Source organism: Bombina bombina, chromosome 8 (assembly GCF_027579735.1).
Source record: "Bombina bombina isolate aBomBom1 chromosome 8, aBomBom1.pri, whole genome shotgun sequence".
NCBI lineage: Eukaryota > Metazoa > Chordata > Amphibia > Anura > Bombinatoridae > Bombina > Bombina bombina.
Genome location: NC_069506.1, coordinates 223,607,631 through 223,620,446, shown reverse-complemented (window position 1 = coordinate 223,620,446; position 12,816 = coordinate 223,607,631). Strand labels below are relative to the sequence as shown.

General features: G+C 38.5%; 1 protein-coding gene across 2 annotated transcripts in view; it reads left to right on the top strand.

The window, feature by feature from the left end:
• Positions 1-12,816, top strand: part of LOC128638947 (guanylate-binding protein 1) — a 159,405-nt gene that overhangs the window by 90,806 nt on the left and 55,783 nt on the right. For both annotated transcript variants that reach the window (XM_053691080.1, XM_053691078.1), the window contains exons 2-3: positions 4,586-4,781; positions 6,879-7,006. In XM_053691080.1, coding sequence (XP_053547055.1) covers positions 4,589-4,781; positions 6,879-7,006 — 321 coding nt within the window. In that variant the 5' untranslated portion in view covers positions 4,586-4,588. The remainder of the gene's footprint in view (positions 1-4,585; positions 4,782-6,878; positions 7,007-12,816) is intronic.

Genomic DNA, 12,816 nt, shown 5'->3' with positions numbered 1-12,816 from the left:
CTTCAGCCAGATGATGGATCTCTTCAGCCCCCGCTTGGATCAAGACTTCAGCCGGATGATGGATCTCTTCAGCCCGCGCTTGGATCAAGACTTCAGCCGGATGATGGATCTCTTCAGCCCGATGATGGACCTCTTCAGCCCCCGCTTGGATGAAGACTTCTGAGCCTCTTCTGGACGGATCGGTGATACCCGGCGTGGTGAAGACAAGGTAGGAAGATCTTCAGGGGCTTAGTGTTAGGTTTATTTAAGGGGGTTTGGGTTAGATTAGGGGTATGTGGGTGGTGGGTTGTAATGTTGGGGGGGGGTATTGTATGTTTTTTTTACAGGCAAAAAAGCAGAATTCTTTGAGGCATGCCCCACAAAAGGCCCTTTTGAGGGCTGGTAAGGTAAAAGAGCTTTTCAATTTTTATTTTAGAATAGGGTAGGGCATTTTTTTATTTTGGGGGGCTTTGTTATTTTATTAGGGGGCTTAGAGTAGGTGTAATTAGCTTAAAATTGTTGTAATATTTTTATAATATTTGTAAATTATTTTTTTATTTTTTGTAACTTAGTTCTTTTTTTATTTTTTGTACTTTAGTTAGTTTATTTAATTGTATTTATTTGTAGGTATTTGTATGTAATTAATTTATTGATAGTGTAGTGTTAGGGTTAATTGTAGATAATTGTAGGTATTTTATTTAATTAATTTATTGATACTGTAGTGTTAGGTTTAATTGTAACTTAGGTTAGGATTTATTTTACAGGTAATTTTGTAATTATTTTAACTAGGTAGCTATTAAATAGTTATTAACTATTTAATAGCTATTGTACCTGGTTAAAATAAATACAAAGTTGCCTGTAAAATAAATATTAATCCTAAAATAGCTACAATATAATTATAATTTATATTGTAGCTATATTAGGGTTTATTTTACAGGTAAGTATTTAGCTTTAAATAGGAATAATTTATTTAATAAGAAATAATTTATTTTGTTAGATAAAAATTATATTTAACTTAGGGGGGTGTTAGGGTTAGGGTTAGACTTAGCTTTAGGGGTTAATAAATTTATTAGAGTAGCGGTGAGGTCCGGTCGGCAGATTAGGGGTTAATACTTGAAGTTAGGTGTCGGTGATGTTAGGGAGGGCAGATTAGGGGTTAATACTATTTATTATAGGGTTATTGAGGCGGGAGTGAGGCGGATTAGGGGTTAATAACTTTATTATAGTAGCGGTGAGGTCCGGTCGGCAGATTAGGGGTTAATAATTGTAGGTAGGTGGCGGCGACTTTGGGGGCGGCAGATTAGGGGTTAATAAATATAATATAGGGGTCGGCGGTGTTAGGGGCAGCAGATTAGGGGTACGTAGGGATAACGTAGGTTGCGGCGGTGAACGGAGCGGCAGATTAGGGGTTAATAATAATATGCAGGGGTCAGTGATAGCGGGGGCGGCAGATTAGGGGTTAATAAGTATAAGGTTAGGGGTGTTTAGATTCGGGGTACATGTTAGGGTGTTAGGTGCAGACTTAGGAAGTGTTTCCCCATAGGAAACAATGGGGCTGCGTTAGGAGCTGAACGCTGCTTTTTTGCAGGTGTTAGGTTTTTTTTCAGCTCAAACGGCCCCATTGTTTCCTATGGGGGAATCGTGCACGAGCATGTTTTTGAAGCTGGCCGCATCCGTAAGCACCGCTGGTATTTAGAGTTGCAGTGGCGGTAAATTATGCTCTACGCTCCCTTTTTGGAGCCTAACGCAGCCCTTCTGTGAACTCTAAATACCAGCGGTATTTAAAAGGTGCGGGGGGGGGGGAAAGCATGCGTAGCTAACACACCCCTTTGGCTGCAGAACTCTAAATCTAGCCGTATATTAAGCTATTAACCCCTAATCCTAACAACCCCTTAACTTTAAATTAAAATGACAACATCCCTATCATCAAATAAATTAAAACTTACCTGTAGAATAAAAATATACAAATGTTAAACTATTAATTAATCTATCCTATCTATTATACTAAAATTACATGAAACTACAAATTAAATAAACAAAATTACATATTAAAAAACCTAACCCTACTAAAATTATTTAAATATGCAATTAAACATTATTACAAAGTCCTAAAGTACAAAAAAACCCCACTAAATTAAGAAAAATAACAAACCAAATGATCAAAAATAATTTTTTTACACCTAATCTAATAGCCCTATCAAGAAAAAAAACAACAACAAAAAAAAAACCCTAGCCTCCAATAAACTACCAATGGCCCTTAAAGGGGCCTTTTGTGGGGCATTGCTGTCGGCATTTAGCGATGTCTGTCGGACACGATACGCTACAGCGTATCATGTCGGACAAACATTGATAAATCGGCCCCTATATCTAAATTATATCAGTTAAATTTTTGAATTGTATATTTCTTTAATGAAGTCACAGCATGCCCTTTGATAAACATTACTTTTAAGTGATACTTTGTTACTCTTATACACCTAGATTACAAGTTTTGCGTTCATGTTTTAAGATGAAAAAATGGCCATTTCAGTGTTAAAACAGCAACGCAGCCATTACGAGTCTTGTCGGTATAGCTGTACCGTATAACGTCAGTCACACCTCGAAAAAATGACTTTTTGCATGGGATTTCCATAGCGCTGTCATTACGAGTTTTGCGGTAAGGCTAAAAAGCTTGCGTTACACCCTATACCTACAAGATCCGTTACGCAATCTGAGAGCAGTAGTTATGAGTTTTACTCAGCAAAACTGTTACACAAAACTCATAACTAAAGTACACTAACACCCATAAACTACCTATAAACCCCTAAATCGAGGCCCTCCCGCATTGCAAACACTAAATTAAAGTTATTAACCCCTAATCTGCTGATCCCGACATCACCGCCACTAATAAAATGTATTAACCCCTATTCCGCCGCTCCATGACATTGTCGTCACTATACTAAAGTTATTTATCCCTATTCACTCACACCCCAACATTGCCCACACTATAATAAAGATTTGAATAGCCAATAGAATTTCAGTAGCTCTCATCCTATTTGCTGATTTGAACAGCCAATAGGATTTGAGTAGCTCTCATCCTATTGGCTGATTTGAATTTCCAAAATCAAACCAGCCAATAGGAGTGCAAAGGACGCCATTTTGAAAAGGCTCCTTTGAATTGAAGATTCAGTATACGGCGGCGACCGTATAAAGAGGATGCTCTGCGCAGGATGGAGTCACTCCGCTCCGCGCCGCCGGGATGAAGATAGAAGATGCCATCTGGATGAAGATAGAAGATGCCACCTGGATGAATGTAGACTTTTCGTCGCCTGGATGTCCGGACTTCAAAAACTGTAAGTGGATTGTCGGGGGTTAGTGTTAGGTTTTTTGAACTTTTTTTAGGTGTTTTTTTTTTTTTTAAATTAGGGTTTTGAGCTTTCTTAAAATAGCTAAATGCCCTTTGATGGGGAATGAAAAAGAGCTGAATGCCCTTTTAAGGGCAATGCCCATACAAATGCCCTTTTCAGGGCAATGGGTAGCTTAGATTTTTTTAGAGTTAGATTTTTTATTTTGGGGGGTTGGTTTCGGTGGTGGGTATTACTGTTGGGGGGACTTTGTATTTTTTTTTCAGGGAAAAGAGCTGATTTCTTTAGGGCTTTGCCCTACAAAAGGCCCTTTTAAAGGCTATTGGTAGTTTATTGTAGGCTAGGGTTTTTTATTTTTTTATTTTGATAGGGCTATTAGATTAGATGTAATTGTTTTTATTTGGGGGACTGGTAGTTTAGGGCTTAATAGGTTTATTTAGTGATAGTGATGTGGGAGGCCAGAGGTTTAGGGGTTAATTACTTTATTTAGTGGTGGCGATGTCGGGGAACGGCGGAATAGGGGTTAATATCTTTATTATAGTGTGGGCAATGTTGGGGTGCAGGGGAATAGGGGTTAATAACTTTAGTGTAGTGGCGGCGATATCGTGAGCAGCAGATTAGGGGTTAATAGATTTATTTCGGTGGCATTGATATCGGGAGTGGCAGATTAGGGGTTAATAATTTTATGTAGGTGTCAGAAATGTTGGGGGCAGCAGATTAGGGGTGTTTAGATGTGGGGTTTATGTTAGTGTGTTAGGTTTAAATGTAACTTTTTTTTCCCCATAGACATCAATGGGGTTGCGTTACGGAGCTTTTCATTCCACGATCGCAGGTTTTTTTTCTAACACGAGCATGTCAAAAGCAGCGAGCATGTCAAAGCAGCGCTTGTATTTTGTGCGGTAGGAAGCTTAACTCAGCTATATCACACGCAAAAGGCGGCTTTTTCAAAACTTGTAATGGCAGCGCTATGGAGGGTGAAATAACGCAACTTGTGTTGCGTTCGTTTCGCACCCTCTATAGCGCAAAACTTGTAATCTAGGTGATTGAAACTAGTTACATTTTTTTTTTCTTTCAACATTTAATTTCTTTATCCTTTTGTGAATTTTTCTCCCCTGGGCAATTAATTGTAACATTGTGAGTAAAAACTAGCATTATTATTTTCCTAGTTTTCAGTTGATACTGGTCTGTGGTTTAAAATGTTTGTTATTTTAAGATTTAATGCTAATGTTTTGTTTCTCAATAATACAAGTTTTGTTTGTTTTCAGAAAATGAATAGCAAAATGGCAATGTCACGTCCTGTGTGTCTGATAGAAAACAGGGATGGAATAGAGCTGGTGATTAATGAGGAGGCTATGAAGATTCTGTCAAAGATTGTTCAGCCTGTGGTGGTTACAGCAATTGTAGGAAAGTATCGAACTGGGAAATCTTACCTGATGAACAAGCTGGCAGGACAAAGAACTGGTAAGCACAACCTAGAAAATAGTGTAAACGTACATTAAGATGGATCCTACTCAATTTGGTACTGTAATCCCTCAAAATAAATGCTGTTTAAAGGGACGGTAAAGTCAAAATTACACGTTCAAGATTCAAAAAGAGCATACAATTTTAAACAATTTATCAATTTACTTAGATTATTGAATTTGCTTTTTTATCTTGGTATCCTTTGTTGAATAGCATATTTAGGTCGACCTAGGAAATGCACTTCTTTAATCTAGTTGCTTTTACAATAGAACTCCCACTGTGAACTCCACAGCCCTGAACACTGACAGACAGCTGCACAATTCCCAGCAACCCTGGCAGTTAACCCCTGAGCAGCCTGGGTGACAGGTCCACAGGGAAGCATTACAGATATTATCAACACAACACACAAAAAACCTGGCACTCACCAGCAGATTCACAGTAATGTTTAAAAGCAAAACTGGGGGAAGTCAGTTACATTTGGCACCAAAGGATCAAGCCCAGGACCATGACAAGGTCTCCCCCTTCCTGGGACCCTAAACCAGCACCCACACAATGCATACTTTCAAACAAACCAAATGGGAACCTCCCAGGGTGACACAGGCTTTTGGTGTGGTCCTGGGCTTGATCCTTTGGCGCCAAGTGTAACTGACTTCCCCCAGTTTTGCTTTTTTTTGTGTTTTTATATTTATATAATATATATATTTAAAAATGAAAAGAATAATTTATTCTATGTAAACAACATTGGAATGTAAAATTGAGTGCTGTTGGTCTAATGTGGTGTTGGCAACAAGTATTATACGGTGTTGAGTTTGTGCGTGAGCAATAAGTGGCAGTGCTATATTTAAAAAAAATTTAAAAAAGTGTTCCCCATTAAAGTTTAAAGTTTTTTTTTTTTAAATAATGGATAGGAGTAACAGCTCTTCTACAAAATTGGAATTTGGATTAAATAAATGTATATATAAATATGCTCCTTGTGTCCATGTGCAGCTAAAAATGTTACTGAGGGACAAATGATCTAAAGCTTTCTGCTATGATGAGATTACCTAAGGATTCTCATCAGTACTGCAAGGACCCTCAAATAATTTTATAAAGGCAAATTTTATCTTGAGAGCTCTGTATCTCTTTATGCAGGGTCCAGGATGTGACGTAGAGATAGCTGCATTACCGATTATGGATACATTTATTAACCGGCAGGTGGACATGGTTTGGTATCATGAACCTCATCCGCCCAGACTCGCAGCAAGTGGACAGCATGCTTGTGCAATGCCTCCCCCTGCTTGTACGCGGCCAATCACGCTCAAGTGGGGGCAGTCAGTCATCCCGATCGGATGTCATTGGGATGATTGAAAACTGCTACACTTTAGGCCACATTTAACTAGCTCTTGTAGCTTCATAAATGGAGCCCATAGAACCTAAAGTAAAACAATACCAAAGATTTTGATAGATTTCTCTCCATGCCAGCTGGCTTTTAATCATCAGATCCTGAAACAGTGATAGCTTTTAATGGAAGCAAAATTACTAAAACGAATGTAATGAAAAATGTTTTTGTTTTTTTTTGTTTTTTAATTGAGTTTCCTCCGTTTATTTAAATATTACAATTAATAAACAAATATATATGCTCAAGGGAAGTTGATCTAATAATCTGAAGCAAAGGTCTTTCACCCTGCAATAAATGTGCCTATTTGTTTGAAAGTTTAAACATTACAGTATCAGATGTGACAGAATATTTTTATTTTTTTTAAAAAAGGATAATTCTTTAAAGGGTTTGGAACCTTGGAATGTGGAAAATAAAACTGCAACAATTATTCTTTTACAGGATGTTTGCAAAGTTGACGAAAACCCTGTAGGATTTAATTTCCTGTCACATTTCAAGCAAACTTATTCTGCATTATTCAAAATGATATTGACTGCAAAAGAAATAAGGGCACCTATTCAAATTCAAGCTTTCTAGTAATAATAATAACATGAATATGATAATAGAAGTATTTTTTTCTGTTAGTTTTCATATTTTAATTTTGTATTTTTATTTTAATTTTCTATTTGTTTTGGTGCCTCTTGTGCTTACTTTAAAAATAAAAAATGTGATCCTTGTTTTAGGATTTGCTTTGGGGTCTACCATCCAGTCTAAGACAAAAGGGATCTGGATGTGGTGCGTTGATCATCCTTCTAAGCCTGGGCATACCCTTGTGCTTTTAGACACAGAGGGACTGGGGGATGTGGAAAAAGTAAGTAATATATATATACATTTTTCATCTGGTGATTCAGAGACGTGTGCTGTTTTCCAGAGAGTGTGTCTATTACATCCATAAGTAAGCGACTACATTGCTTATTTATAACATGCTAATCAAAATAATATAAAACACTAGGGGGTCAATTTATTAAATGCCGGGCGGACATGATTTGTTGTAGCGAATCATGTCTGCCCGACATCGCTAAATGCCGACAGCATACGCTGTTGGCATTTAAAGGGACAGTGAACTCAATTTTTTTATTGTTTAATGCCTTTATTACCCATTCCCCAGTTTTGCACAGAAAACATGGTTATATTAATACACTTTTTACCTCTGTGATTACCTTGTTTCTAAGCATCTTCAAATGGCCCCCTGATCACATGACTTAAAATGTATTATCTTTTGACTTGCATTTAAGCCAATGGCCTCTAGTTATTAAGCTCCATACTTACCTGTATTCGCCGGCCCCAATACGCCCGCCTAAGTTCACCTAACATCGCTGCCGCGGACCTGAATACGTTCGCCAAATTTATCAAGAAAGCTGTCAAAAAGCCGCGCACCAAGTACGGTGCGATGAGCAGCAGACTGTGTTATTTATCAGTCATCGATCTCGCTGCTCTTCGGCGTCTTCGCAGCTTTCTTGCTACCCTGTCACTAAGCACCCACACTATACTATACTTTTTACCCCCTAAACCGCCGCTCCCGGAGCCCCCCGCAACTAAATAAACTTATTAACCCCTAAACTGCCGCTCCTGGACCCCGCCGCAACTATAATAAATATATTAACCCCTAAACTGCCGCTCCCGAACCCCGCCGCCACCTACATTATACCTATTAACCCCTAATCTGCCGTCCCCATACCGCCGCAACCTACATAGTCTTATTAACCCCTATCCTGCCGATACCGGAGCCCATCGTCACCTACATTATATTTATTAACCCCTATCCTGCCCCCCCTACACCACCGCCACCTACATTATTTTTATTAAACCCCAAAACCTAAGTCTAACCCTAACACCCCCTAACTTAAATATAATTTAAATAAAACTAAATAAATATTACTTTTATTAACTAAATAATTCCTGTTGAAAACTAAATACTTACCTATAAAATAAACACTAAGATAGCTACAATATAACTAATAGTTACATTGTAGCTATCTTAGGTTTTATTTTTATTTTACAGGCAAGTTTGTATTTATTTTAACTAGGTAGAATAATTATTAAATAGTTATTAACTATTTAATAACTACCTAGCTAAAATAAATTCAAAATTACCTGTAAAATAAATCCTAACCTAAGTTACAATTACACCTAACACTACACTATCATTAAATAAATTAAATTAATTAACTACAATTCCCTACAATTAAATACAATTAACTAAAATTAACTAAAGTACAAAAAAACACAAACTTTGCATTGCCCCAAAGTAATCAGCTCTTTTACCTGTAAAAAAGAGAAATACAACCCCCCCAACATTACAACCCACCACCCACACACCCCTACTCTAAAACCCACCCAAAGCCCCCTTAAAAAAACCTAACACTAACCCCCTGAAGATCACCCTACCTTGAGCCGTCTTCACCCAGCCGGGCCGAAGTCTTCATCCAATCCGGCCAGAAGAGGTCCTCCAGAGGGTCCGAAGTCTTCATCCTATCCGGGCAGAAGAGGACATCCAGACCGGAAGAAATCTTCATCCAAGCAGCATCTTCTATCTTCTTCCATCTGACGCGGAGCATCCTTCCATCTCGACGACTGAACGACGAATGACGGTTCCTTTAAATGACGTCATCCAAGATGGCGTCCCTCGAATTCTGATTGGCTGATAGGATTCTATCAGCCAATCGGAATTAAGGTAGGAAAAATCCGATTGGCTGATTGAATCAGCCAATCGGATTGACCTCGCATTCTATTGGCTGTTCCGATCAGCCAATAGAAAGCAAGGTCAATCCGATTGGCTGATTGGATCAGCCAATCGGATTGAACTTCAATCCGATTGGCTGATTGCATCAGCCAATCAGATTTTTCCTACCTTAAGTCCAATTGGCTGATAGAATCCTATCAGCCAATCGGAATTCGAGGGTCGCCATCTTGGATGACGTCATTTAAAGGACCAGCCATTCGTCGTTCAGTCGTCGGGATGGAAGGATGCTCTGCAACGGATGTCTTCAAGATGGTGCCGCTCCTCGTCGGATGGAAGAAGATAGAAGATGCTGCTTGGATGAAGATTTCTGCCGGTCTGGATGTCCTCTTCTGCCCGGATTGGATGAAGACTTCAGCCTGGCTGGGTGAAGACAGCTCAAGGTAGGGTGATCTTCAGGGGGTTAGTGTTAGGATTTTTTAAGGGGGCTTTGGGTGGATTTTAGAGTAGGAGTGTGTGGATTGTAGGTTGTAATGTTGGGGGGGTTGTATTTCTCTTTTTTACAGGTAAAATAGCTGATTACTTTTGGGCAATGCCCCGCAAAAGGCCCTTTTAAGGGCTATTTGTAATTTAGTATATGGTAGGTAATTTTATTATTTTGAGGGGCTTTTTTATTTTATTAGGGGGCTTAGATTATGTTTAATTATTTTAAAATTCTTGTATTTTGTTTTTCTGTAATTTAGTGTGGTTTTTTTTGTATTTTAGTTAATTGTATTTAATTGTAGGGAATTGTAGTTAATTAATTTAATTTATTTAATGATAGTGTAGCGTTAGGTGTAATTGTAACTTAGGTTAGGAATTATTTTACAGGTAATTTTGTATTTATTTTAGCTAGGTAGTTATTAAATAGTTAATAACTATTTAATAACTATTGTACCTAGTTAAAATAAATACAAAGTTGCCTGTAAAATAAAAATAAATCCTAAAATAGCTTCAATGTAACTATTAGTTATATTGTAGCTATATTAGGGTTTATTTTATAGGTAAGTATTTAGTTTTAAATAGGAATAATTTAGTTAATAATAGTAATTTTATTTAGTTTTAATTAAATTATATTTAAGTTAGGGGGTGTTAGGGTTAGGGTTAGACTTAGGTTTAGGGGTTAATTACTTTATTATAGTGGTGACGGTGTAGGGGGGGGGCAGAATAGGGGTTAATAAATGTAATATTGTGGCGGCGGTGTAGGGGGGAACAGGATAGGGGTTAATAAGTTTAATGTAGGTGGCGGCGGGCTCCGGGAGCGGAGGTTTAGGGGTTAAACATTTTATTTAGTTGCGGCAGGGTCCGGGAGCGGCAGTTTAGGGGTTAATAAGTTTATTTAGTTGCAGCGGGGTCCGGGAGCGGCGGTTTAGGGGTTAATAAGTTTAATGTAGGTGGCGGCGGTGTAGGGGGGGCAGATTAGGGGTGTTTAGACTCGGGGTACATGTTAGGGTGTTAGGTGCAGACATCTCCCTTAGAAATCAATGGGATATCGGGCAGCAGCGAACATGAGCTTTCGCTGCTGTCAGACTCCCATTGATTCCTATGAGATCCACCACCTCCAGGGCGGCGGATTGAAAACCAGGTACGCTGGGCCGGAAAAGTGCCGACCATACCTGGTTGTTCTTTGATAACTTCCAAAAGTAGTCAGATTGTGCCAAACTTGCGTTCGGCACATCTGGAGTGACGTAAGCATCAATCTGTGTCGGACTGAGTCCAGCCGATCGTAGCTTACGTCACAAAATTCTATTTTTGCAGGTCTGTAGGGCTTGATAAATATGGCGAATCAGTCTCGCCACAAATACGCTGCGGAATTCCAGCGTATTTGCAGTTGACGGCTTGATAAGTAGAGGCCAATTAGTGCTATGTTGTTAGAATCCACGGGCGTCAGCACAATGTTATCCATATGGCTCACATGAACTAGTTTCCCCTGTTCTTGTGAAATGCTTGTGCAATGCCGCCCCCTGCACTTACATGGCCAATTGGCTGCTAGCAGGGAGTTTCAATCATCCCAATCGTATCTAATCGGGATGATTTCAGTCCGCTGCTTCTTAACTTCTGTTTCCAGTGAGCTAGAAACTACAGGTGTAGATAGCAGCATCCACTGTTCATTAAATCTACCCCTAGGTCTTTTAAAATAAATAACCATCTAGCAGGGGGCAATAAATTCCTAGTCAACTGATAATTTTACCATGTGTTTTAGAAATTATTAACACCCCTTAAACATTAAAAGTACAGTACACATTGCAGATGGGTAACAAAAAATAAAAGCATTCTACATAATTAAATAATGCCCTGGTTATCTGTAAACGCTACCTCACTTTACAAACCATCTGAGGATCCTTCTGGTCGCCCAGAGAGTCAGAGGTCTTCCTCTTCTTTAGGGCTAGATTACAAGTGGTGCGCTAACAGTTGCACACAAATAAAAAGGGATTTATCATTTGTATTACAAGTTGAGAGTAAACACGTTTGCTTGAGTGCAATTGAATTTAACAATCATCAGGTTAGCACGACTTCAGAGCTCTGGTTAACCTTTATGCGAGACAAAAAAGTCTCACAAACACATTAAAAATACATTTAATAGTACAGTTAGACTCATAATAATAACACTTTCTAATAAATAATTTTTAAACAAATGCATAAAAAAGTGTTAAGGGCTCAAAGAGAATAAGTCTCAGGTTTTAGAAAAAAAAAGCAACCAAAGGGCTTAAACATAGAAATAGATACATACAGTTGTGCTCATAAGTTTACATACCCTGATAGAATTTATGATTTCTTGGCCATTTTTCAAAGAATATAAATGATAACACAAAAACTTTTCTTTCACTCATGGTTAGTGTTTGGCTGAAGCCATTTATTATCAATCAACTGTGTTTACTCTTTCTAAATCATAATGACTACAGAAACTACCCAAATTCCCCTGATCAAAAGTCTACATACCCTGGTGTTTTTGTCCTGATAACATACACACAAGGTGACACAAAGGGGTTTGAATGGCTGTTAAAGGTAACCATCCTCACCTGTGATCTGTTTCCTTGTAAGTAGTGTGTGTGTATAAAAGGTCAATGAGTTTCCGGACTCCTGACAGACCCTTGCATCATTCATCCAGTGGTGCATTGACGATTCTAAATTCTGAGTCATGGGGAAAGCAAAAGAATTGTCAAAGGATCTGCGGGAAAAGGTAGTTGAACTGTATAAAACAGGAAAGGGATATAAAGAGATATCCAAGGAATTGAGAATGCAAATCAGCAGTGTTCAAACTCTAATAAAGAAGTGGAAAATGTTGAAACCAAACCACGATCAGGTAGACCAACTAAAATTTCAGCCACAACTGCCAGGAAAATTGTTCGGGATGCAAAGACAAACCCACAAATAACTTCAGGTGAAATACAGGACATGTGGTGTCGCTGTTTCAAGATGCACAATAAGGAGGCACTTTAAGAAAGATGGGCTGCATGGTCGAGTTGCCAGAAGAAAGCCATTACTACGCAAATGCCACAAAGTATCCTGCTTACAATTCGCCAAACAGCACAGAGACAAGCCTCAAACCTTCTGGCACAAAGTCATTTGGAGTGATGAGACCAACATTGAGCTTTTTGGCCACAACCATAAACGCTACATTTGGAGAGAAGTCAACAAGGCCTATGATGAAAGGTACACCATTCCTACTGTGAAACACGGAGGTGGATCACTGATGTTTTGGGGATGTGTGAGCTACAAAGGCACAGGAAATTTGGTCAGAATCGATAGCAAGATGAATGCAGTATGTTATCAAACAGAATGCCTCATTTTCCACTTCTTGATTAGAGTTTGAACACTGCTGATTTGCATTCTCAATTCCTTGGATATATTTTTATATCCCTTTCCTGTTTTATACAGTTCAACTACATTTTTCCTACAGA